A 20,594-nucleotide genomic window follows, 5' to 3' on the forward strand; every position below is an offset into this window, starting at 1 on the left:
TTCCCAAGATGCCGCGTCGGTGAGAGGCAGTGTAAGTAACCATGACAGCCTTGTTGTTGTTGTTGGTGCTAGCGCTAGTGTCATAGCCGCTCAATACAAGAAAGTTAAGCCAACCTTAGCGTTTTAATGTCTAAACCGACTGAAAAAATGACAGTCTCGACGAGTGGTATTATTTAGATGTAGCTGTGCTAGGAAGTGTGTTGTCAGAAAGTAACTATGCCTCTGCTAGGGTACATGTTAGCTAACCTTTAGTACGTAGCTGCTACATAGCGTTAGCAACATATGTGGGGCTGAAGGAAATGTCGTTGTTGTTCTACTGTTATTTGTGAGTTCAAATGCGGAGGCGAGAAGGCGAGACGGGAAGGGCTTAAGCCTTTAAAAAGACGGAGGGAAGGAGAATGATTTCACGGTACAACAGGAGACCTGTGTCGCACAAGTTAGAAATGTGAGTACGAAGCAAATGACTCATGTTGTAAGACGCCATTAGGGACACCTGCACTACTTTATTATATGAAGATATAGTGAGGGGATAATATTATAGACATATGTCAGCCTTGTTGCAGTTCCACACCACTGCCAACTACAACCAAAGCATAATAACCTTTTAAAATGACACATTTCAGATGCAGGTCTTGTATGACATCTCATTACGGTGCAGGCGTATCTGTATCAGTGGCTTATCATAACAACAATGACTTTGTTCCATCACAGCATAATTACCAGATGAATTTATAATATTATTGTGCATCATTACATGAAAAGCACCTCACTAAAGAGTGATTATTGTTAGTATTATTTTAAATTAGCTTGTGATCATTAAAGTGTGTTTGTGCAGTCGTGGCTTGTCTCACAGCAGCTTCAACCACCACCCTCTCCCGGAGGAAGCAGACATCCAAAACCCTCAGTGCTCCCTCCAAGATGTGGAGGAAGCCACCGCCATCCATAGGAGGTACATAATGTGTCTTTTTCCACGGACTGACTCACTCCCTGTACGGGGACTCAAACAACACCTGTGAATTGTAGCTTCTTGAAATAGGATGCAGCGGATTTATTGATATCATGTTGCCTCCTTCAGATGTGCAACTAAAAGAATGAATAATGGAGACAGCCTGTTGAAATCTTGAAATGCTCTCTTGCACAGTGTTTTTGATTGTGTCATCAAGTGCACCTTGTTTATACATTTGGTGTGGTCTTGTATGGACATTAGCTTAAAATATTTCTTATGTGTGCTTAGTTCCGAGACATCCCGTGCCTCCAGCCATTCCGACTGTCCCACGGTCATCTCGGTGGCCTCCAGCCGGTCCTGGTCGGGCATACACAGCTCCACGGGCACGGGCATCTCCACCGAGAGGAGCTCTGTCTTCTCCTGGGGCTACGATGTAAGACAGCCATGCAATTTTAGTGATTGACAGTTATGCGTTGATGTCTTATTAAAAAAAAAAAAAAAAAAACTACAAATGTCCATAGCCTGCAGACAGAAATTTATAACAAAGACAGTGCCGGAGAGTGTTAGCTTCTTTGTTTGTCTCCTTACTGCTCTGTATTCACAAGGCTTGGGCCCGCTGGGTATGGTTTGTTGACACAGTTAGTCCCCTAGACTTTTTTCAAAAGGACTCAAAATTGTATTTATCTTTGACTTCCTCCGGCTGCTTCTGAGAAACAAAACTCACAGTGGAAAGAAACTTAACAGCATCCCAGCCCAACGCTATCGTACATGTCTTAGCGCATGTCCTTGTGGCACCGTTTCTTTGTTCATTTTTAAATTGCTCCGATGTGTTTGGATCCTGACCCTGCATACACTTAGCTTTTCTGTTCAAGTGATGAGATTTGATAAAAATAAGTAATATTTGTTCCCGTCATACAAGATTTTACCTTGTTTCTTTAATTTTTTTTTATTCCATCAGTACGATATTTCCCTAAACCTAACCAGTAATATATATATATATATATATTTATAATATTTTAATTATATTATATTTATATTATATTATATTATATTTTAATGATATCACCACAATGCAACCAGAATATCTTTGGAAGGATAACTGCACGTTGAAAAGTAAAATCCATATTAATATATCATAAACTGCCGTCAAACAAATCACCCCTTTCTTTGGTGGGTGGAACAACGGGCTTCCTTCGCTTAATTTCCTCAGGAGTTTGACAACGCAGCGTCGCGACAAGTGCAGCAAATGTTTGAGGAGATTGACAAGGAGCTGTATGAGGGTAAAGGCAGCGGCACAGGGATATTGCCGGGACTGCAGGACGAGTGTCAGCAGTGGGCCGAGCGCTTTCCCCATCTTCGGTTTGTCACCCATTGAGCCGATATTACCTTTTTATATATATATATATTTTTTAAAGGAATATTTTACTGTGACTTAGGATCCTGGGGACCCAGCTACTGTGCCCCAGTGACGAGGGCTTCCAGTGGTACAAGACATCAGGGGCAGTCAGCAGTAGCATCCCATCAGCATCCCACAAGTCAATGGAGAAAGAAGACAGCGGCACAGAGTGAGTTTCCTGTTGCCATGTCATGCGCTCATCAACATTATCGTGTACTCTTGTTTCTGTGTCTTGAAGGCTGAACGTGAAAGGCCACAGTGCAGCGCTGCTCAAGTCCAGCTTGGCCGATCTAGACGGCTCCCCAAGGGACTGCAACGACAGGCCCAGAGTGATCGAGTCAGAGGGTCACATGGAGGAGTACCTGGCCTTTGACAGCATCAGCCTGTGAGTTAGCTGCACACTTGTCTTTTAAAGCTAAAGCGCAACCTTCTTTGTCCCGCACAGGGAGGACGAGTTGAAGTACTCGGAGCTGTCCCTCAGACACCGCTGCATGCCTCCCGTCTCGCCATACAAGTGTCGCCGTCAGGCAGTCCTCGACCATTTGTTTGATGACGTGTGGAAGCAGCTTGTGGGGTGCATGAGGGAGCTGGTCCAGCGCCAATGGGAGTGCCACGCCACAAGTACGCCCACCCAGCGTCCTTCATCATTTGATTTGGCTACTCTAACCGGATTGTTTCACATTGTGTGATTGTCAGATGATGAAAGGCCCTCTGGCAACGTGTGTCCTTCGCCGGTTACGCTCTCCACACTGCCCACCATGCTGCCCAAGCTTGGGCAGGGCAGAGCGCCGCACCTGCCTATGCTTGCCACCAGTCTGCAGTTCCAGGTTAGTTAGTTAGTGGACTGACTCAAGCAATAGAGTCCAATTTCCACACTTTGAAATGATGTGAATGGTGTTTACACTAATGCTATTATACAGTGGCATTTCTCAAATTAAATCTCAATTACAGATGAAAGAATATGCCTTATTTGGCACTCACACACCCAAATCGTCCATCTTGTTCTGCACCAAGGTCAAAGGAGAGATCACAGACAGAATAGCATTGCTCATAGGGGCCTTTAGGGGACATGTTTGCACGTAATCTGAAGATGGCTATGATACACCGTAGTGCTAAGGCAGCTTTATGGTCATCATTTCACTTATTCTTTGGCATTTTGATTCGATGACAGTGTATTTCATCATTCACACACAATATGTGAGCAATTTGTATTAATGTTTTTCCATATCTTAAGAGAAGGTCACATAAAGATTACTTCCAATATTATAGTTTTTTTTTATCATAAGTCTCAGAGGTCCCACAATAGCGTATTAGAATTGTGTTGGTCAAAATCTGGCCTTGATGCTGGAATTTCGACAGTTTAAAAGTGCTTTTAATAACCCCTACTGAGAACACACCCTTTTGTGTGCCTGTAGCTTTAATGCTATCATTTTAAGATGTGAAGCCTGCTTTTTTACAGCGCGCGCCTCTGTGAAGTGGTAGGTTGACGAGTGTATAAAGTTACCACAGAGTCCAGACTGATCTTCACTTTTGTTCTGTCAGCACCCTCAAATTCGTTAACTTGTTTCCCTTTTTTCCTTCCTTCCCTCATCCATCTGTACCCCTTCACCCTGACGCTGTCTTCTTCATCCCTTCTTTCTTATGTTGTCCTATTACCGTCTCTCCTCCTCTCCACTGCTCACTCGCTTAAAGAGGTCAAGGGACTCAAAGCACAAGTCCCGACGGAAATCCAAAAGGCAGAAAAGGCCGCCCAATGTATGTAAAATTGCCTCGCTCTGAGCCAAGATGGCGCCTTGCGCTCATTGTCCTCCATCTCAGCTCCTCCTGCATTAGTTGTAGACCGAATGTGCTTGTGCCTGTCCTTTAACACACAGTTGGTAAATGAGCTGCAGTCTTATTTTGTTTGCCTTTTTATAAGTCTTGTGAATGTTTTTATGTTAGTCGCCTTGCAGATTATGGCGCCTGCTGCATGCTAATTAACTCTTGACAAGTTCACCTTATAAAAGAACTAACCGCAGGGCCCCCTGCCTTCTTACAATAAAGCATGTGGGTGTAATCTGCCTTCCACATCACTTGTTCTCTCTCACACCAGGCAGGAAAGGCCCAGCACAACCTCAACGACCTCATCATGATCCACAGCATCCCACTGCAGCAGAGGAACCTGGCCGTGCTGGACAGAACCCAGTAAGGACGCACTTCTAAAACCCGCTCATTCTTCCTTCACCCACACTCTTCATTCTCTCCACAGGGAGCCGGAGGAGCGTGCTCCCTTGAGACCAGGCTCCAGCCTGTCGCCTGTCAGCAAGCCTCGTACTCGCCGGGTTCTGGAGCAAAGTTCGTCGTCGCTGACCCGCCCGCCTCAGTCGGCACGCCGCAGAAACCTTCCGCCCCGCACGCTGCAGCCTCTGGCTCCCAGCCTCAGTCAGTCCAGCACAGTGGGATCCATGGATGAGGTCATTCGGGGGACACGGCTGTGAGTTGGGACACACAGACAGACACGCACACACCTCGCATGGATTTCACTCTGTGGTCTTTTAAAGTAGACTTTTTTTTTTTAAAGCTTGTGCCTTTTGGTGCTGCAGTGTAGAATAAGAGTGGTAGAAGTTTGACATGTAGCAGATGAACTCATAATGAACTCCAAATGGAAAGGTAACGTTTGTTATTTCACTTTCTTGTCTTGTGTGCAAACCCTGAAATCTAGTCGCACATTTCTATCAAGGATTATTTGAAAATTGGGGGAATGATGCCAGTAGTGCAAGTGTAGAAACCAAACTCGGTGGAAAAACAGCTCAGAAACGTGTCAATTGTTGTTCCTTTAAGTACATTTACGAAAAACTCTTTAGAAATAGAGCAACCCGTAGTTTTGTTTCTTCCTTATGCATGAAAGAATGCATTCTATTAAAAGTGTGTGTCTTCCTCCAAAAGACCCACAGCCAGCGACCGGCTGATGTCTCCACTGTTTGCGCTGAGCAGGAACACGCTCCTGCCGCCCATCGGTGCCGGAGACACGGAGCTGTCCCCGTCGGGGCAGCAGTCTAAAGCTGCTCAGGTGACTGCACAACTTCAAAGTTCAAAACCGCCTGACAGAAACTGTTAAGAATTGTGGAACCTTTCCAGCGCCAAAAAGGCCCATCCAGCCGGGCCCACAGCGCTATAAACGACGAGGTTGCTAGTTCAATCCCAAGGGATCGTTTTTATCCACTGGAGATGTTCTCACGCCCCAACACCACGCACACATACCGGGTAAGTTGTCACCTAGTATGGACATGTTACAGAAGTTGTAGTGTGTTTGAGTGGTGATGCCCCCCCCCCCAGTCAGACACTCCTTACCGGCGGTCCTTCACGGTGCTGGACAACATCGGCCAGGGGAGGCCTGGCAGAGCCTCTATTGCCACGGGTGAGCGATTTGACTCAACTTTACTGTGAAGCTTCACACACTGAAGATGGAAAAAGGTATCACAGACCAAGGCCAAACAATCCCTGTTTGAGTTTACTGTACACAAAATGATACACCCACCTCCTGCATCGGCCTGAATTTAGTTATAGGATTCATGAATTATCCACAGAGAAATTAAGGAAAATGTCCAAAAATGCCCCTCTTTCAAAAGCGGTTGGGTTTTTCATGGACCCATACCACACCCCTCCACTATATTTTGCAGAAAATTGTACTTTTGTACATAATCCAGCCCACTAACAATTAACAGCTCACATAGCTTTCTTAAGACATTGGTAACGCCCTCTGCTGGCTCCACCAGACTCCCTTGGGATCGGTGTGACCGGCGTCAGCCTCGGCATCGCTAGCTCATCTTTCCTAGACTCGTTCTCCCACCACCAACCCTTGGGCCACTGGCCAATCAGGGATGAGGAAGAGGAGCCTGACCTCAACACCCCGCCCCCAGGTTAGTTGGCAGACACAGCCAAGCCACACAACTGTTCTGTCCACGAGCAAATTCAAATGATTTCCCTGCCCCCCCTGCTGTCCCATAGCTGCTCTGGTGCCCGTGTCTGTCCCATCTCGCGCTCACAGCCGAGGTGGCTTCTCATCCAGACTCAGCAGACCTGGACTGTAGCAGGTGGCTTTCCAAGTCTCCATGCACTTTAGCCATTCTTCTTTATATACAGCAGTGTAGTGCCCACCATTTTCTTTTTTGTTATTTTACAGAAAAAGTGTTTCATAAAAGGTCTATTTTTGTATTTTAAATCGGCTTTTGCGGCTGCCAAAACAAAACAGGAACACTCGGATCTGCAAGAGGTGTGCTTATTTGACTGTGTGAATGTGACAACTGTTCTTCAACTGTGACAAAGCAGGACGGGGATTAAAACCTAACTTTTAGTACTGTATTTTCTAAAAACACAACTCAACACATTTATAGGTGGCAGCTCTAAGTGGATTTGGTATAAATTCAGTCCTGTTATTCCCTCTTAATTTGCATTTAACTGACAGTTAAAGGTGCAAAAATGTGGAAAAATGCAAATCATGCACAAGAATATTTAACTTTATTGTTCTATGATGGCACTAACAAAAAAGTGCAATTACATTTTATTACAAGAACATTATAACGATAAAACAATGAAAATAAAGGGGCTTAACTTTTTTTTTTTTTCGGTCCACACCTCACTTCTTTCCTCTTTGTGCTTTTTGGGATTTTCCACTTTTTTTGGAGTACTTTGCCTCCAGATCGGACAGGAAACTATTAAAGTTCTGCTCCCTGGACTTGTGTCTTTGCTGCAAAACAACAACAAATTGAGGGTTGAGATAGAGAAAAGCAACCAAACTAAACATGCACAGTAAACACTAAATGGTACCTTGATCATCATCGCCAGACTGTCGTCCTCCTGACCGAGCCCCATCTCTTTCTGCATCTCCTCTGCTTCTTGTCGCTCTCTGTCAGCCTGGAGGAGAAAGTCACATTATTCAGGAAATTGAACACAAATTCCTATGTTTGTTCAAGTGCCTCTCACCCTCTTTCTCCGAGCTCTCTTCTTCTTATCGCTCTCCTTAGCGAAGGCAGGGAACTCTGAGACCTCCCCGCTCTGGATGGCGGTCCGGATGATGTCGCCCAGCCTGGGTTCGTCTTCCTGGGAGCTGCAGAGAGCTGAGGTCATGATAGCGTCCATGTCACCCTCGTGCTGCATGTACAGCTGGAGTAAGTCCTGCCTCTCCTCGTCAGAGCCCTTGTATTGCTTCTCAAAATCAAGGATGTCCTGCAGGGTGATCTAGGTGACCGACAGATGAGGTTGTTGTGCCGTCTCTGTTCAAAGGCCCAACATCCATGACATGTTTCAAAACTCACCTTCGGGAATAGTAGCCTCCAGTAGTCTTCCCAGCAGCGGTCCTGACTAAGGGCATCCGACTCTTCGTCCACCACCCCCTGCTCGTCATAAACAGCCCTCTGCTCCTTGTCACTCAGCACCGCGTACAACTTTCCTAAGACCTGTACCAGAGGAAAAAAAAAAAAGGTGAATTAGTTTTTCAGTCCATCAGTTGCAGTTATGTGGATATATTGTGATGCATTCAAGTAAACAGAGTAAACTTAAAGCATTATATACAATCACAAGCTTATTCCTATATGAATACGTGCCTCTCTGCAGTAATACTGATGCGATTGTGCGGGTGAACCTAATTAAGTGCTCGGTGTTTCTCAAGCCTGCCCCTTTGTGTGTTATACAGCCAACAAATTAAAAACACCCCGCACTGACGGATGCAGCCAGTTCATTGATCAGGTTGAGCCATAAACAACCTTGCCTTAGACTCTCAGCGGCACACATCTAAAATTAGCCGAGACAAGAGCGAGCGAAAAAGACAGCTATTGTGTTTTCGCTATGACACTCGCTAGTACGTGTAGCTTAGAGAGCGGTTACCTGGAATTTCTCAGTAGCCAGCGGGTCTTCTGGGGCCCGGTCTGGATGGACTTTTAGCGACACTTTGTAGTAGCTTCTCCGTATCTCTGCCTCGGTCGCCTCTTTATTGATGCCAAGCACCTCGTACAGGCTCGCCGCCTTGAACAGCTGCTGACACCGGTCGAGCAAACCCATCCTGCCGACGATTCGTGTAGCCCCCCTCTCAGAAATTACCCTACGATGTCTAATATTTGTTATTCTAAACCTTTCCTTCTTTACATTTACGCACGACCTTCTTTTACCTCTTGCTTTTGTTTGGACACTTTTGGCGCGCTGGCATATCACACAGATCTGCACGGTCGCAAACGTACTAACGTAATAGTCATACGTAATATCCTATTGGCTAGAGCGATTTTAACGTCATATGGTCGCGACAGACCTTGGTGTGACGGATTGTTATGGATAATAATACGTCATAGAAAGGAAATTATTTTTCTTCTATAATTGATTTTTTTACAACTATGGGACCTCCTATATGCTAATAATGTTGTAACCAATGAATTTATGTCCACTAAAGAGGTTTATATTTTAAATCACACTTGTTTGTGTGCATGAAACCTTTAATTAAAATGTTGGCCAATGTTCCTTAAATTCTAGGTGAATACAGTCATCCCTTGCAATCTCGCAGTTCGATTATCGCGCCCTCATTATATCACCTTTTTAACTCAATCATTGATCAATAAATTATTGTTGTTTCTGGTAGTCTATAGGCTCTTATTAATCAAACAGTTATTGTAATGCAAGTGATGTGTAGTATTCTGGCCACTATGCAGCAGTAATGGTACGTAGATGAGAAATCCATCCATCCAACCTAACCCTATTACATTACCTACCTTGCACTCCATGTAGCCAGCCATGGATGCAGAGTGAAAAAAGGTTCTCCTCTCATTCCGTGTGGAAGTGGTAAGTTTGTGTCTTGTTTTTCCCGTTGAAACCCTTTCTTAAGTTTAGAAGAACTAAGTTTAAGGCTAACTGGTTAGCTCGCTAGCTCGCGGACGTCGAGAGTCCCTGAAGCAATAGTTGTGCAACCTGTTGTAAACAATGACTAATAGTGTAGTGGTGACTATAGGGGTGTTATTTCATGTTTACATGGCTCTAATAATGTTAAAAAACATATTTAGAAAGTCATAAAGACGTTTTCTTCAGTATGAAAATATTCCATTTATCAACATGGAGTCCTATATTGCGGAAATTTAATTATCACTGTCAGGTCTAGAACCATCCATCCATCTTCTATGCCGCTTATCCTCACTAGGATCGGGGGTATGCTGGGGCCTATCCCAGCTGACTTCGAAGTCACACCCTGGTCTGGTCACCAGCCAACCGCAGGGCACATATAGACAAACAACCATTCACTCTCACATTCATACCTATGGACAATTTTGAATTGCCAGTTAACCTAACATGCATGTTTTTTGGAATGTGGGAGGAAACCGGAGCAACCGGAGAAAACCCACACACGCACAGAGAGAACATGCAAGCTCCACACAGAAATGCCCAACGAAGATTCAAACCCTGATCTTCCTGATCTCCTGACAGTGTGGCCAACATGCTAACCACCAGGTCACCGTGCGGCGGTCTGGAACCAATTAATCACTACAAACGAGGGATGACTAATGTATTTTTTCAGTCTGCACTTTTGTAGTAGACCTACGAAACTGCACACCATGATTATTAATAATTGACATTTATTTTTGTCAAAACAGCCCTCTCCAGCATTCATAATTTGTCAATGGAAACAAAAAACAAAATATGCATCTCCTCTATAACGGGTGAGTTATTTTTTTTCTTGGCCGCACCTACCCATTCCAGAATTTCTGAGTGTTTGTGTGAAAAAAGTACCAATGTGAGATAATGGACAGAAAAACAATGTTGTGTCAAGGATGACATTTCCCGGTAGTGTGCAGGTATATCATTACAAGGCATCCAATCAGAAAACACATCCTTAAATTCCGCTAACAGCCACTAGGGGGCACAGTTACAAATTACGGCATGAGAGATTCTGTCTAGTTTGCTTATAAATTACCGAAATGCTTTTATTTATAATATAACATGGAAGTGCATGTCTTTTGTTTAGTTTGTACAGTATTCTCAAGAACATAGAAGAGATACCCCAGTATTTATTGGTGCGTTTGAAGCAGCACAAGAATACATCAAAGACAATTTTGAGGCTATAGCCACAAGTATTTTTTTTCTTCCTGCTTCATGCAAAAGCAGAACACAAAGATACACACTTTGAACTAAGCATCTCTAGATTGCACCCACCTGCGTCTGTACAATACGCAGCACCGGAAATATACACCACAACCCCCTCCCCACTCCCCTCCAATGTCTCAGATGTCATCCAATTATTATTGCCCCATCTGTTTCTGTTGCATATTTGGCACACAGTCGCTGTTGGTTTTGTTTTTGCTCTGACTTCACAAACCTCATCTGTCCTTTTGTACCCACGCACCAAAATGAGCACTTGGACCAGTGCCGTGTCGTTATCGTGATCGACGATGAAAAGCAACAATGAGCATCCTGTTGTAAATATTGTGAACGTTTGCTGGTGTGCAGATCATCCTCCTCTCATGTAAGAGTCCAACCATTGCTCCTACAAGGTAGACAACAGTCAAATGACTTCGTTCTCGTGTTCTGTCTTTACGGCGTGTATTCCATAACCCTCCAATAGGGGGCAGCATTTCAGCATTCCTTCCTGGTCTTGACCGTCTTGCTGGCGTACTTGATAGGGATTCCCCAGCGTCTCATTAAGTAGACATCAAACACATAAGTGGTCCCCGGCTCAAGGCTACCGATCACAGCTGTCGTGACTGCCCGCCTCGGATTCAGCTCCTGGAAATACTTGCAGAGGACCCTCTCCGTATCGGAGCGGGACTCCGGGCCCAGACATGGAGCAGTTAAGGTGTCCCCTTCAGGACGGCCTAACTTTCGCCTGTACACACAGTAGAGGCTCCTCTCCTCAGTGCCCATCCAAGCCAGCGTGATGCTGTTGCACCCACGCAAGCGGTTGAAGGATTTTACCTGCAAGGTGGACGGCAAGGACGGGACGCCTCTGCGGTGGTATGCTGAAGAGGTCTGCATTTTCACAGAAGCTGTCAGCCCCGCTGGTAAATTAGCAGTGGTGGTTCCTTGCCTTTGCAAGTGGATGACATAAACTGGGCTTCCTTGCAGCCAAATCTGCACCAAATCCTTCCCCACGGCCTGAGAAGTCAGAACAACACCTTTACTGGAGACGGTGACCTTGACTTTGTCACCCCCGCCACAGCTCTGCAGGGTAAGCAGGCCGTTCTGCTGCACGCCGTGTGGACGGAAGCTGAAGAACTGCTCTGAAGTGGAGCCTCTGTCTTGGAAGGTGACCCACCTCAGCTCGCCCTCAGTCAACGTGGTGATGGACGGCCGTGCTTCCTCGTGCGTCCGAGCAGCGGTCCCCTTGTAGGCCGCACTGGTGCCGTTCACCCGGTCCATCATGAAAACGTCAAAGTAATACTGGGTGTCGGGCAGGAGCTCGGAGACAGTGCAGACGCTCTCTGTCCCCCGACACACGCACTGGAGATCAGCGTCCGTTTCCGAGTCCCCCTCCCACTGCTCCCACCACCATTCCTTCAGGATGGGCCACGCCATCACCCTCGTCTTCTTCTCCATCCTCTTTTTAACTTCCTCCTTCCTGGCACTCTCTCGAGCTGCACAAAGGCTGGGGAAGTTGCGTTCAGAGTTGACCAGGACGCAGTATTCGTAACTCTTCTGAGGGAGGCCTGTCAGCGAGGCACTGGGAGCCCAGCTGAGGGTGACGCTGGTCATCCCCACTCCGAGCGTGTGAACTCGAGGGTCAGCCGGGACCTGAGGGAAGGCCCCCGATATCCCCGGGCCTTGGTGAAGGTATACCGTGGCTCTGCTGCTTTGCTGTTTGGAGCGCAGCCTCAGGATGTAGACGGACGCAAGGGGGGATGCAGGGCCGCTATAGGTGTCCACAATGTTGCCAGAAAAGCTGTGTATTCTCTCCTCGGTCCCAGGACCCCTCCACCACACCTCAGGCATGCTCTTTTTGGAGCTCCCTATCAAGAAAGGAGGACAGGAATAGTTTTTAAGATAGATTTAAACACAAAGGTGTTTTCTTATCTAACAAAACTGGACTTTAGCTTGTTAGTGGGCATGTGACCATATTGTCATTCTACAGAAAATATCAATAGATGTGATTTTATATTGTGAAAATTAAATATAACGATAATAATGAAAAAAAAATGTAATGTTAAAAATAAATCTTAAAATGTACTCCAATAAGGTTGGAATTTAAGATATCCAATGATTTTAATGCGTGTCCTAAATGTGGTTAAAATGTTTTCCTAAATGGATCACAGACATTCTCAAATAAGAAGTTTTATCTGTATAAGCCATTGTGTTTAACCTACCAAGCAACAACAACAGCACCAATTTAGTGAAAAATACCATCGTATTCATTTGTTATTTTATTTTATTTTGCTTTATTTTTTATGTCAAACACAGGAAGTTAACAGACGTATCAGTAATGGCTGGAGGTTGGATTAAAAAAGCTCTTCTTCCTACTCCTTTTGGGCATGTTGAATTGTGCAAAGTGCAAATAATAATTTTTATTAGTAATATCTTGTTATTTCAGTCCTACATTTGCGCAGCACGCATCCAGTGATGGATATTGAACACAAACCCAGTTTTTCTACAGAGGGAAAATCTGCAAATAATTGAACAAATAAACCAGTCGTCTTCATCTTTCTCTTTTTGCAGGCGAGGAGAAACCACTCCGCAAATGAAACGTTACAGAATCAAAGTGAATAATTCAGCTCGGGTCCGACGGGGACCAACGGAAACTGAATGATTAATGCGTCATTTTATAACGTCACTTCTCCACCATGTGGACAAGCTTTTTCCAGCCAACTTGTGGATGGGACTCTTAGCATCGGTGCTAATACTAACACAAGCGGCGTCCTGGCTGGTCCACGATGCACACTACCCCACTACAGTGGGTTATCCATGGCCCTACATATTGTTGCTTTAAAGTGCATGTTAATTTGGCGTCGGGGGCCCACTCACACTCAAGACTCTTGAGGGGTTTGTTCTTCAGGGTGCGGGCCACCAAGGTCCACTCGATGGCTGAGTCACATGGGCTGACGATCAAAGACATGGTGGGGGTTTTCCGCAGCGTGAAGTACAGCCTGTGGAGGAAGGGACAACACTACTGCAAAAAAACACTCAAACAGTTACAGGCTAGCATGAGTTAAGCTGAGCTGAGCTGAGCATTGAGCCCTATGAATTCTGCCTAGCAACAAGTGGTGGTATGAAAGGGAGTCGTTCAGGGGTATTACGTTACCCAATGGTTCCTTATCTGAAAGTGGGCTACATAATTAGATATAATAATTGTAATAATATAACAAAACAACAACTGATAATAGTAATAATAATAATAATAAAACAGTTCAAGTTCATTCTAAATGTTGATTTTCAAAAATTAATTATTGTTAGAATTATTTTGTTTTATTGAAGTTAAAAATGTACTCTTTTTTTTAACTCATTGTATTTACATTGTAGATGTAAATAATATAATAGATAAATAAATACCGGTACATTATTATGTTTTTTAACTTGTCGTGAATGTGTGGTCCTCGGTGCCTTTTTCTTTATTTTGTTATTTGTTGTTGTTTTAAATGTATTGTTTTTATTTGATTAACTAGTTTTTGTTGTATTCATTCAAGCCTTGACATTTTATTATTCATTGCTTTATAGTTTAGTGCAGCACTTTGGAAACTGTTTCTAAAATGTGCTGCAGAAATCGAGTGAATTGGATTCATTGTAATGCTTTTCCAATATCCAGCATGTGAAATACACAACCCTACTTTTCCACTCCTAATCAATTAGCCATAAAAGGTTAAATTAAGAGCAGACAAAAATGTGTTTGAAATATAACAATCTAATGAATGTATGATAAGAGCAAACATAATCCCACTGATTGTTGTGTTGACTACCTGCGTGTTCGTCCTTTAGGTAGAGTCACGGTGGCGATCTTCCCCTCTGGTAACCACGTGGTGGGCCGCAGGGGCACCTCATTCTCCGGCGCTGAGGCCGAATGGACCGGGGGCCACGACGCACTCCAGAACAGCACCAGAACTGTCACCAAACACCCGGACAGGGACGTGAGTGCCATCTTTCTCGCACGTTGGTTATTGCCTCACCTGTGGAAAGACGCGAGGCAAAGGTCATCTGTCACTTTCCCACCACCACTTACACTACCACCGCACACGTGTGCGAGTGTGTGACACTTGCAGCACTTTTCACAGTGTGAGGTGTGGTTGAGAGGGACATTACGCCTTCATGTCTATTTTTAGTTGAAGTGGTTGTCAGTGGACATTTTATCAGCTGGAAGTCACACTGATGGCCATCTGTAGTGGGTGGCGGTCATACCTTGTAGACCAGGTGCTGGACTTACTTTGTATATAACGTCAATGCAAAGCTCCGCCATGTCTTCCCATTTTTACCTCACCGAATCTGCTGCAAAAATGTCGGTCGCTGAAAGTCACATGAGAGCAGTAACAGAGGCGGAACAGTGTCTGTGTGAAAGTGTGTCCCACAGTGGCAGCCGGGACAGGGGTGTAAAGTTTATCACCCGACACTCGCTTCTCACACGTTTGATTGGCTTGATTGGTAACCCGCCTTGGCTGGGTTACGACTGCAATGCATTCCACCAGTGGGACACAAAGACACCATATTGTTTGTGTGAAAGAGTTAGTAAAAGTCACATGGGCTGTGCATCGCTATATGACTCTAAAATAAGTTTCTCTTCCATTCTTCCTGTCTATTTACGTCCCGTGTAGGTGTATGCAGCCTTGGTAGCACACTAACAGACTGCATGATTACAGGTCTGCGTGTACTTTTGCCTCCCCAGAGAGGCCACATTTGTTCAAAGTGACACCGTCTTGGCAAACACACACACACACACACACACGAGCGTATTCCTCTAACAAGATGTTAGATGCCCCTGTGGATCACGGTGGAACAACGGAGGCGGCTACACAGACACGACACATCTAAGTCTTGCGGGACGCTCTTGCCGAGCCACATCCAAAACCGGAGCTACAAAGTGGCACAAAAAGAGGCGGCGGCTCATTATTCTCTCACTGAGCCGTGAAGCTTTAAGTGACAGACGTGCGGCAGGGAGGGAAACTGGAGGGATGTTGGATTCTGGAGTAATTAGAGGGGAAGGAAAAAATCAGAAAGAATAAGAAAAACATTGGAGTAGTTTGCTGTTTTTAAAACCCTTAAGACGTCCTCGGGACTTTTTGTGCCATTCAGTTTGGCTTGGGTGAAATTTGCCAGAGCCTATTCATTTTTGAAACATTTTAGAATTGTTGCTTCAGTTAGCCTTAAACGGCAGCGCTGCACAAAAACGGACATATATGCAACTCACGGCAAAAAATGTTCCATTGAGAGTGCCATTTTTGATCCTGCTTCTGTCTTAACGTAAAGTAATGCAAGCCTTTGGGTTAACCTTTCAATTTGAGCTATTGGCTGTACATTTCGTATTTATATATTTGTCCACCAGAGGGTGCTACGTTTTCCCATTCAAAGCATGCAGCAAAATTTGTCAGCTTTTACAAGTGTCTCTGTGGACAAAAGTATTTGTGTATGATATTTTCACGGCGGTTTTTGGGAAGCTGACATTTTTTTGACACAAAGAAACCCTAGTTAAGAACCCTCTATACAGCAGGAGTGCTTGGCAGGTTTTAAGTGTCTACATGGCAGGACCACAGTGCTGTTTTTAGGAATCAACTGCAAAAAATGCTAGTCTTAGAGGCACTCTGCTGTTCTTAGTCTCCTGGAAAAATGCTAGTCAAAGGTCATACATGGCAGGAGCGCAATGCTGTTTTTAGGACTCAATTGAAATAATGCTAGTCAAAGGAGCACTCTGCTGTTTTTAAAAATGTACGGCCAAAATGCGGGTCAAAGATCCATATTATGACAGGAGCAGTCTGCTGTTTTTAAGAATATACTGCAAAAATGCAAGAATGCAATCATCTACATTGCAGGTGTGCAGTGCTGTTTTTAGGAAGAAATTGCAAAATGGTAGTTATAGGAGCACTCTGCCTTTTTTAAGAAATGTACTGCAAAAAAGTGAGTCAAAGACCATCTACATGGCAGGAGCGCAGTGCTGTTTTTAAGAATCTATTGCAGAAATGCTGGTCAAAGATCATCTCCATGCTGTTTTTAGGAATCATTTGCAAAAATGGTAGTTATAGGAGCACTCTGCTGTTTTTAAGAATCTACTGCAAAAATGCTAGTCAAAGATCATCTACTTGGCAGGAGCGCAGTGCTGTTTTTAGGACTCAATTGAAATAATGCTCGTTAAAGCACTCTGCTGTTTTTAAGAACGTACTGCAAAACTGAGGGTGAAAGATCCACATTATGATGGGAGTGCTCTGCTGTTTTTAAGGACCTAGACCTGTAGAAAACTCCAGTCAAATATTTTTGATATGACTGGATCCCTTTGCTGTTGATAAAGACCTGCTGCAAAAACGCTGGTCAACGATCCAAGATGGTCTGTACGGCAGGAGCGCTTGTTGGGGTGGAATGGGTGACTTTTCCAGGGCCTCTCTTCCAGGGTTTCAGGATAACTGACTGATGCCCTCACACACATCTTCATACACATTATGTGATGTGTTTCTCCAAATCGCAGCCGCTGCTAAAATATGCATTTGGTTCCTCAGCAGCTGAATTTTCATAAGGCAAAAAAAAAAAAAAGGAAGGGCGGGAGCTTAGTGAAGTTAACCAGCGGCCTCTATAAATACATACACTTAAAAGGCTGCAGCTCACCACTTCTTTTTAGAATGAAAGATATCTTTTGTCCCTTCTCTTTTTTATTCCTGTGCGGAGATGGAAGCCAGAGGGACAGACAGGTTGGGAGCCGTGTGGTATCCGTTCACACGTTGTATTCTTCTATCTCCTCTCTGCCGGGACCATCTGCCTTCTGTTATTTGTGGGCAGGGAGGGATTAAGTTGCACTAGGAGGGATGGGGGGTGGGGGGTGTTTGATAGCGTCCCCAAAGAGGACGGTTGACAAGGTGATGGGTGCCATGCAACTTGATGTTGTTCTCATTGTGGCGTCACAAAGCACGGCGATCACTTTCTTTGCACGAGGTCAAACACAGCATGCACGCATGCAAAAACAAGCCCAACAAGTTCAATAACACCAACACATGTCTTACCGTCTCCTCCGCCGTGCAGGCGCTTCACTGGGATGGCATCAAGTAAGGGATGGAAGAAGAAGAAGAAGAACAAGAAGAAGAAGAAGAGGAGGAGGAGTGGATGAGAGTGAGGAGAGGAGGAGCGACCGTTTCTTCTTCTCTTCTCACACACGTGGAGGTTTGTCCTGCTGTTAAACGTCAATGTCATCAGGCCCGCCTCCAAGCCCCTCCCTCCTTGCTCCCTTCTCTTGTGTGTTTACCTCCTGGTTGTGTGTGTGAGTGATGATGATGAGGTCATTGGATGCAGGAGGAAGTTAATTCTCTTCATCCAGCTCGCTATGTGATAACATCTGTATGTATTAAAAAAGCAGGCAGGCTGCTGCTGCAGGCGGCGTGTTGTTTAGAGGTGACTTTGTGGGCCGCTTATCACCTGCTTAATCACGGCCCGCCTCTAATTGAACATGTTTAAATGCAAAGAAAAAGCCCATCAGACACTTCATGGATTTTATGCCAATGTGTATATGTGTGTGTGTGTGTGGGGGGGGGGGGGGGGTGTGTGTGTGTGTGTGTGGTGACTTTAAACTAATGAAAAGGTCCGTAGTGGGGAATTTCCAAACTTTAAAATAGGAGTCAAGTCCACCACCTTCACTTTTACGCGGCAGAGGTAATGGTAATGGTTGAGTTTATGTCCAACATGCTTGGAACAAACTTCCAGTGAACTGCATCACATGTTTACATGTCTGAAAAGGAGTAGTAAGAAGCAGAGCTCATTTAATCCTGCCCTTCTCAGTCTCAGCAAATACCGGTCACTTTGTGGGTTAATAAGCAGAAAATAAATGAAGAGGTTAAAGATCAATTAATACATAAGTAAAGTAAATGAAACAATGTAAATAAATTAATAATATATAATGAATATAATGAATAATAGATACTTTATTCATTTCATAACCTTAATTGCTTAATCCCAAAATAAAACAACCAAGGCAAAACATGAGAAATAAAAAAAATTAATAAAAAAATTAATAAATAAATACAGATCACGTCAAATTTGTAGTGCAATAATACATAATAAATAATAATAATAATATAATATAATAAAAATAAAATAAGTAAAAAAAAAGTCACCTAAACATTGTATAATGTATATAAATAAATACAGGATATAGACTAAGCCAGGGGTGTCCAAAATGCGGCCCGGCGGTCATTTGTGGCCCGTTGCTGGTTTTTTTTATTGGCCCATGGTGCATTCTAAAAATATAGTTTAAAAAGAAAGCAAAAGCAACGACAGCAAAAATTGAAAAATCAGCAGTAAGTTTACAAGAACAAAGTCAAAATATTAAGAGAAAAAAGTTGTAATCCAACCAGAAAAAGTCGGACTTTTACAAGAATAACGTAGCAGTTTTATGAGGAAATTTGGTAGCAGTTGAAATATTACTTTTTTTTTTTTTAAGTCGTAATATTACAAACAAAAGAAAATAAAATAATTTTTGGGAGATTAGGTTGTGGAAAAAGTTATAATGTCATGAGAATAAAGTCAAAATATTCTGAGAATAGTGTCATAATTATGAGAAGAACATTTACATGAAAAAAGTTGAAATAGTTAGCATAGCATAAATAGCAAAAAAAACATCAGAAATAAAAAAAAAACAGCTGGAATTTTAGGTGAATGAATTAATAATATTATGAGGAAAAATAATCTCATTTTAGTAGTGATTTGAAATATTAAAGAAAAATTACCTTCTTTTTGAAAAGTTGTAATATGAGAAACGAGTTGTCTTTTTTAAAAATATTTTTATGTTTTATATTTAACTTCTTAGCGTGTCGACATGTGTTGCTTTGCAAAATATCAAAGTGGCCCTTGCATCCTTTCAATGTGGTCCACCCTGGAAAAAGTTTGGACACCCCTGCACTAAGCAATGACTCGTTAAATAATGATAGATGAATGAAATGTTTCAGTTTTTCTTCACACTTTTATAGACAAAAAAACACTTAACCACCCAATAAAAATATGTGGACCACTGCTTTGCAAATATTTAAAAACGATTGGCCTGCCTATTACTCCCACAATGTAATATTTAAAAAATATACTATAATCAATATAAAAAATATTGAATATTATAATTAATATACGTAATTGTGACAAATAGTAATAAAGAATCATTTAAAAATATTTAGTCAAAATATACTAATAATTTGTAAATTGTGATAAATAGTAATAAAGAATCATTTAAAAATATTTGGTCAAAATATACTTCGCTTTTTGTTGTTTAAATGGATTTATTGTTGGAGGAGAGTGGAACTAAGATGCTTCACTTTCCTGGCTAATTCCTTGTGAGAACACGCTGCAGTCATGTGCAGGGTGAGGAACAGGAAGTCTATCAGCAAGTGGGCTCCATACGAGGGTGCGGCCATATTGGCAGCTGTATGTTCTCCGCCTATAGGTCAAGTGTGTCTCTCAGGGGATTGTGGGGGCTCTTCATATGCACACAAAAGGTGAGCTTCGCTCGCTCCTCAGCTTTTTAATTAGAATCATCAGGAAAATAGGAGTGTGTGCTGACCCCTCACCACAAGCACCTCCCCATTCTATCCCTGAGCAGGTACTCCACCATTGAGGACCCCCATCCCCCCAACGCCCCACACCAGGGGGAATATTTTCTGTCCTTCCTTGCCTCTGCCTTTCAAGTGGAACCTCCAAGAAATGGCGAGTGCTATGAATAAATGTGTCACTCCGGCCGCCCTTAGTGCTTTTTAATGGAGGGCCCTTTGCGGCGAGGCTGGACCCGCCTTCAAAGTTTTCCACTCTGGTTGGCTCTCCGCTTGTTGGCCCGCTTAATGCAGCCGCTAAGGAGTTCTGACAGTCGCCAGTCTGGCAGCGTAAGATAGGAAGGGGGTGCTTTTGAAGATTGGACGGTGATTAATTAACCTTGGAGGGATTCAAAGTATATGTACAGTAATGTGTCTTACATGTTTTTTTAAAACTCTTTATTGGCCAAGAAACTATAGTTGGTAACTTAAGTTAATAACGCTTCAAGGTGGTAGATAATGCCCTGACTGACTAGAGTTCAAATTTTGGGGTTTCAAGTATTTCAAATAGTCCTCAGACGGTACTTCCAATAACTAACAGTAGTTGCAGTATCTCACGAAG

General features: G+C 43.6%; 4 protein-coding genes across 10 annotated transcripts in view; 2 read left to right on the forward strand and 2 right to left on the reverse strand.

The window, feature by feature from the left end:
- Positions 1–12: 12 nt before the first annotated feature.
- fam149b1 (family with sequence similarity 149 member B1) lies at positions 13–13,042 on the forward strand. Of its 5 annotated transcripts, none has more exons than XM_054799068.1 (16): positions 13–445; positions 823–949; positions 1,235–1,379; positions 2,157–2,305; positions 2,383–2,511; positions 2,581–2,727; positions 2,788–2,963; positions 3,039–3,169; positions 4,035–4,097; positions 4,435–4,526; positions 4,591–4,815; positions 5,268–5,391; positions 5,460–5,585; positions 5,658–5,739; positions 6,098–6,241; positions 6,330–13,042. In XM_054799068.1, the coding sequence occupies exons 4-16, from the start codon at positions 2,193–2,195 to the stop codon at positions 6,410–6,412; spliced, it is 1,635 nt and encodes a 544-aa protein (XP_054655043.1). In that variant the 5' UTR covers positions 13–445; positions 823–949; positions 1,235–1,379; positions 2,157–2,192; the 3' UTR covers positions 6,413–13,042. The 5 variants fall into 5 exon arrangements, 4 of the variants coding, with proteins under 4 accessions (XP_054655043.1, XP_054655040.1, XP_054655041.1 ...); XM_054799065.1 differs by having other exon boundaries at positions 836–949; XR_008573695.1 differs by lacking the exon at positions 5,658–5,739 and having other exon boundaries at positions 836–949.
- On the reverse strand, positions 6,825–8,564 carry dnajc9 (DnaJ (Hsp40) homolog, subfamily C, member 9). The gene is made up of 5 exons (XM_054799073.1): positions 8,205–8,564; positions 7,637–7,777; positions 7,305–7,559; positions 7,149–7,235; positions 6,825–7,068 (listed from the first exon to the last, which is right to left on the reverse strand). Exons 1-5 carry the CDS (start codon positions 8,376–8,378, stop codon positions 6,958–6,960), a joined length of 768 nt encoding a protein of 255 aa, XP_054655048.1. The 5' UTR covers positions 8,379–8,564; the 3' UTR covers positions 6,825–6,957.
- ndnfl (neuron-derived neurotrophic factor, like) lies at positions 9,951–17,734 on the reverse strand. Of its 3 annotated transcripts, XM_054799071.1 has the most exons (5): positions 17,079–17,182; positions 16,770–16,975; positions 14,237–14,443; positions 13,308–13,429; positions 9,951–12,298 (listed from the first exon to the last, which is right to left on the reverse strand). In XM_054799071.1, exons 3-5 carry the CDS (start codon positions 14,413–14,415, stop codon positions 10,929–10,931), a joined length of 1,671 nt encoding a protein of 556 aa, XP_054655046.1. In that variant the 5' UTR covers positions 14,416–14,443; positions 16,770–16,975; positions 17,079–17,182; the 3' UTR covers positions 9,951–10,928. The 3 variants fall into 3 exon arrangements, with proteins under 3 accessions (XP_054655046.1, XP_054655044.1, XP_054655045.1); XM_054799069.1 differs by lacking the exons at positions 16,770–16,975; positions 17,079–17,182 and adding an exon at positions 17,471–17,734; XM_054799070.1 differs by having other exon boundaries at positions 16,770–17,191.
- The window catches only part of ccser2a (coiled-coil serine-rich protein 2a), a 91,896-nt gene continuing 85,205 nt past the window's right edge, over positions 13,904–20,594 (forward strand). Inside the window, exons 1-2 of the mRNA XM_054799061.1 lie at positions 13,904–14,404; positions 17,490–17,627. The gene's annotated coding sequence lies outside the window, so the exon portion shown is untranslated. The remainder of the gene's footprint in view (positions 14,405–17,489; positions 17,628–20,594) is intronic.

Source organism: Dunckerocampus dactyliophorus, chromosome 14 (assembly GCF_027744805.1).
Source record: "Dunckerocampus dactyliophorus isolate RoL2022-P2 chromosome 14, RoL_Ddac_1.1, whole genome shotgun sequence".
Classification (NCBI taxonomy): Eukaryota; Metazoa; Chordata; class Actinopteri; order Syngnathiformes; family Syngnathidae; genus Dunckerocampus; species Dunckerocampus dactyliophorus.

What these genes read in the sequence shown, in the direction of transcription:
- ndnfl (XM_054799069.1), bottom strand. Translation starts at nt 14,415, where the DNA reads ATGGCACTCACGTCCCTGTCCGGGTGTTTGGTGACAGTTCTGGTGCTG. An exon ending in CCTAAAGGACGAACACGCAG is followed by an intron (nt 13,430 to 14,236) that starts GTAGTCAACACA and finishes CTTCCTCCACAG; the next exon opens with GCTGTACTTCACGCTGCGGA. An exon ending in ACCCCTCAAGAGTCTTGAGT is followed by an intron (nt 12,299 to 13,307) that starts GTGAGTGGGCCC and finishes CTTTCTTGATAG; the next exon opens with GGAGCTCCAAAAAGAGCATG.
- fam149b1 (XM_054799065.1), top strand. Translation starts at nt 399, where the DNA reads ATGATTTCACGGTACAACAGGAGACCTGTGTCGCACAAGTTAGAAAT. An exon ending in TCTTCTCCTGGGGCTACGAT is followed by an intron (nt 1,380 to 2,156) that starts GTAAGACAGCCA and finishes TAATTTCCTCAG; the next exon opens with GAGTTTGACAACGCAGCGTC. An exon ending in GTCATTCGGGGGACACGGCT is followed by an intron (nt 4,816 to 5,267) that starts GTGAGTTGGGAC and finishes TTCCTCCAAAAG; the next exon opens with ACCCACAGCCAGCGACCGGC.
- dnajc9 (XM_054799073.1), bottom strand. Translation starts at nt 8,378, where the DNA reads ATGGGTTTGCTCGACCGGTGTCAGCAGCTGTTCAAGGCGGCGAGCCTG. An exon ending in GGAGGCTACTATTCCCGAAG is followed by an intron (nt 7,560 to 7,636) that starts GTGAGTTTTGAA and finishes TCGGTCACCTAG; the next exon opens with ATCACCCTGCAGGACATCCT. An exon ending in GTCTGGCGATGATGATCAAG is followed by an intron (nt 7,069 to 7,148) that starts GTACCATTTAGT and finishes GTTGTTTTGCAG; the next exon opens with CAAAGACACAAGTCCAGGGA.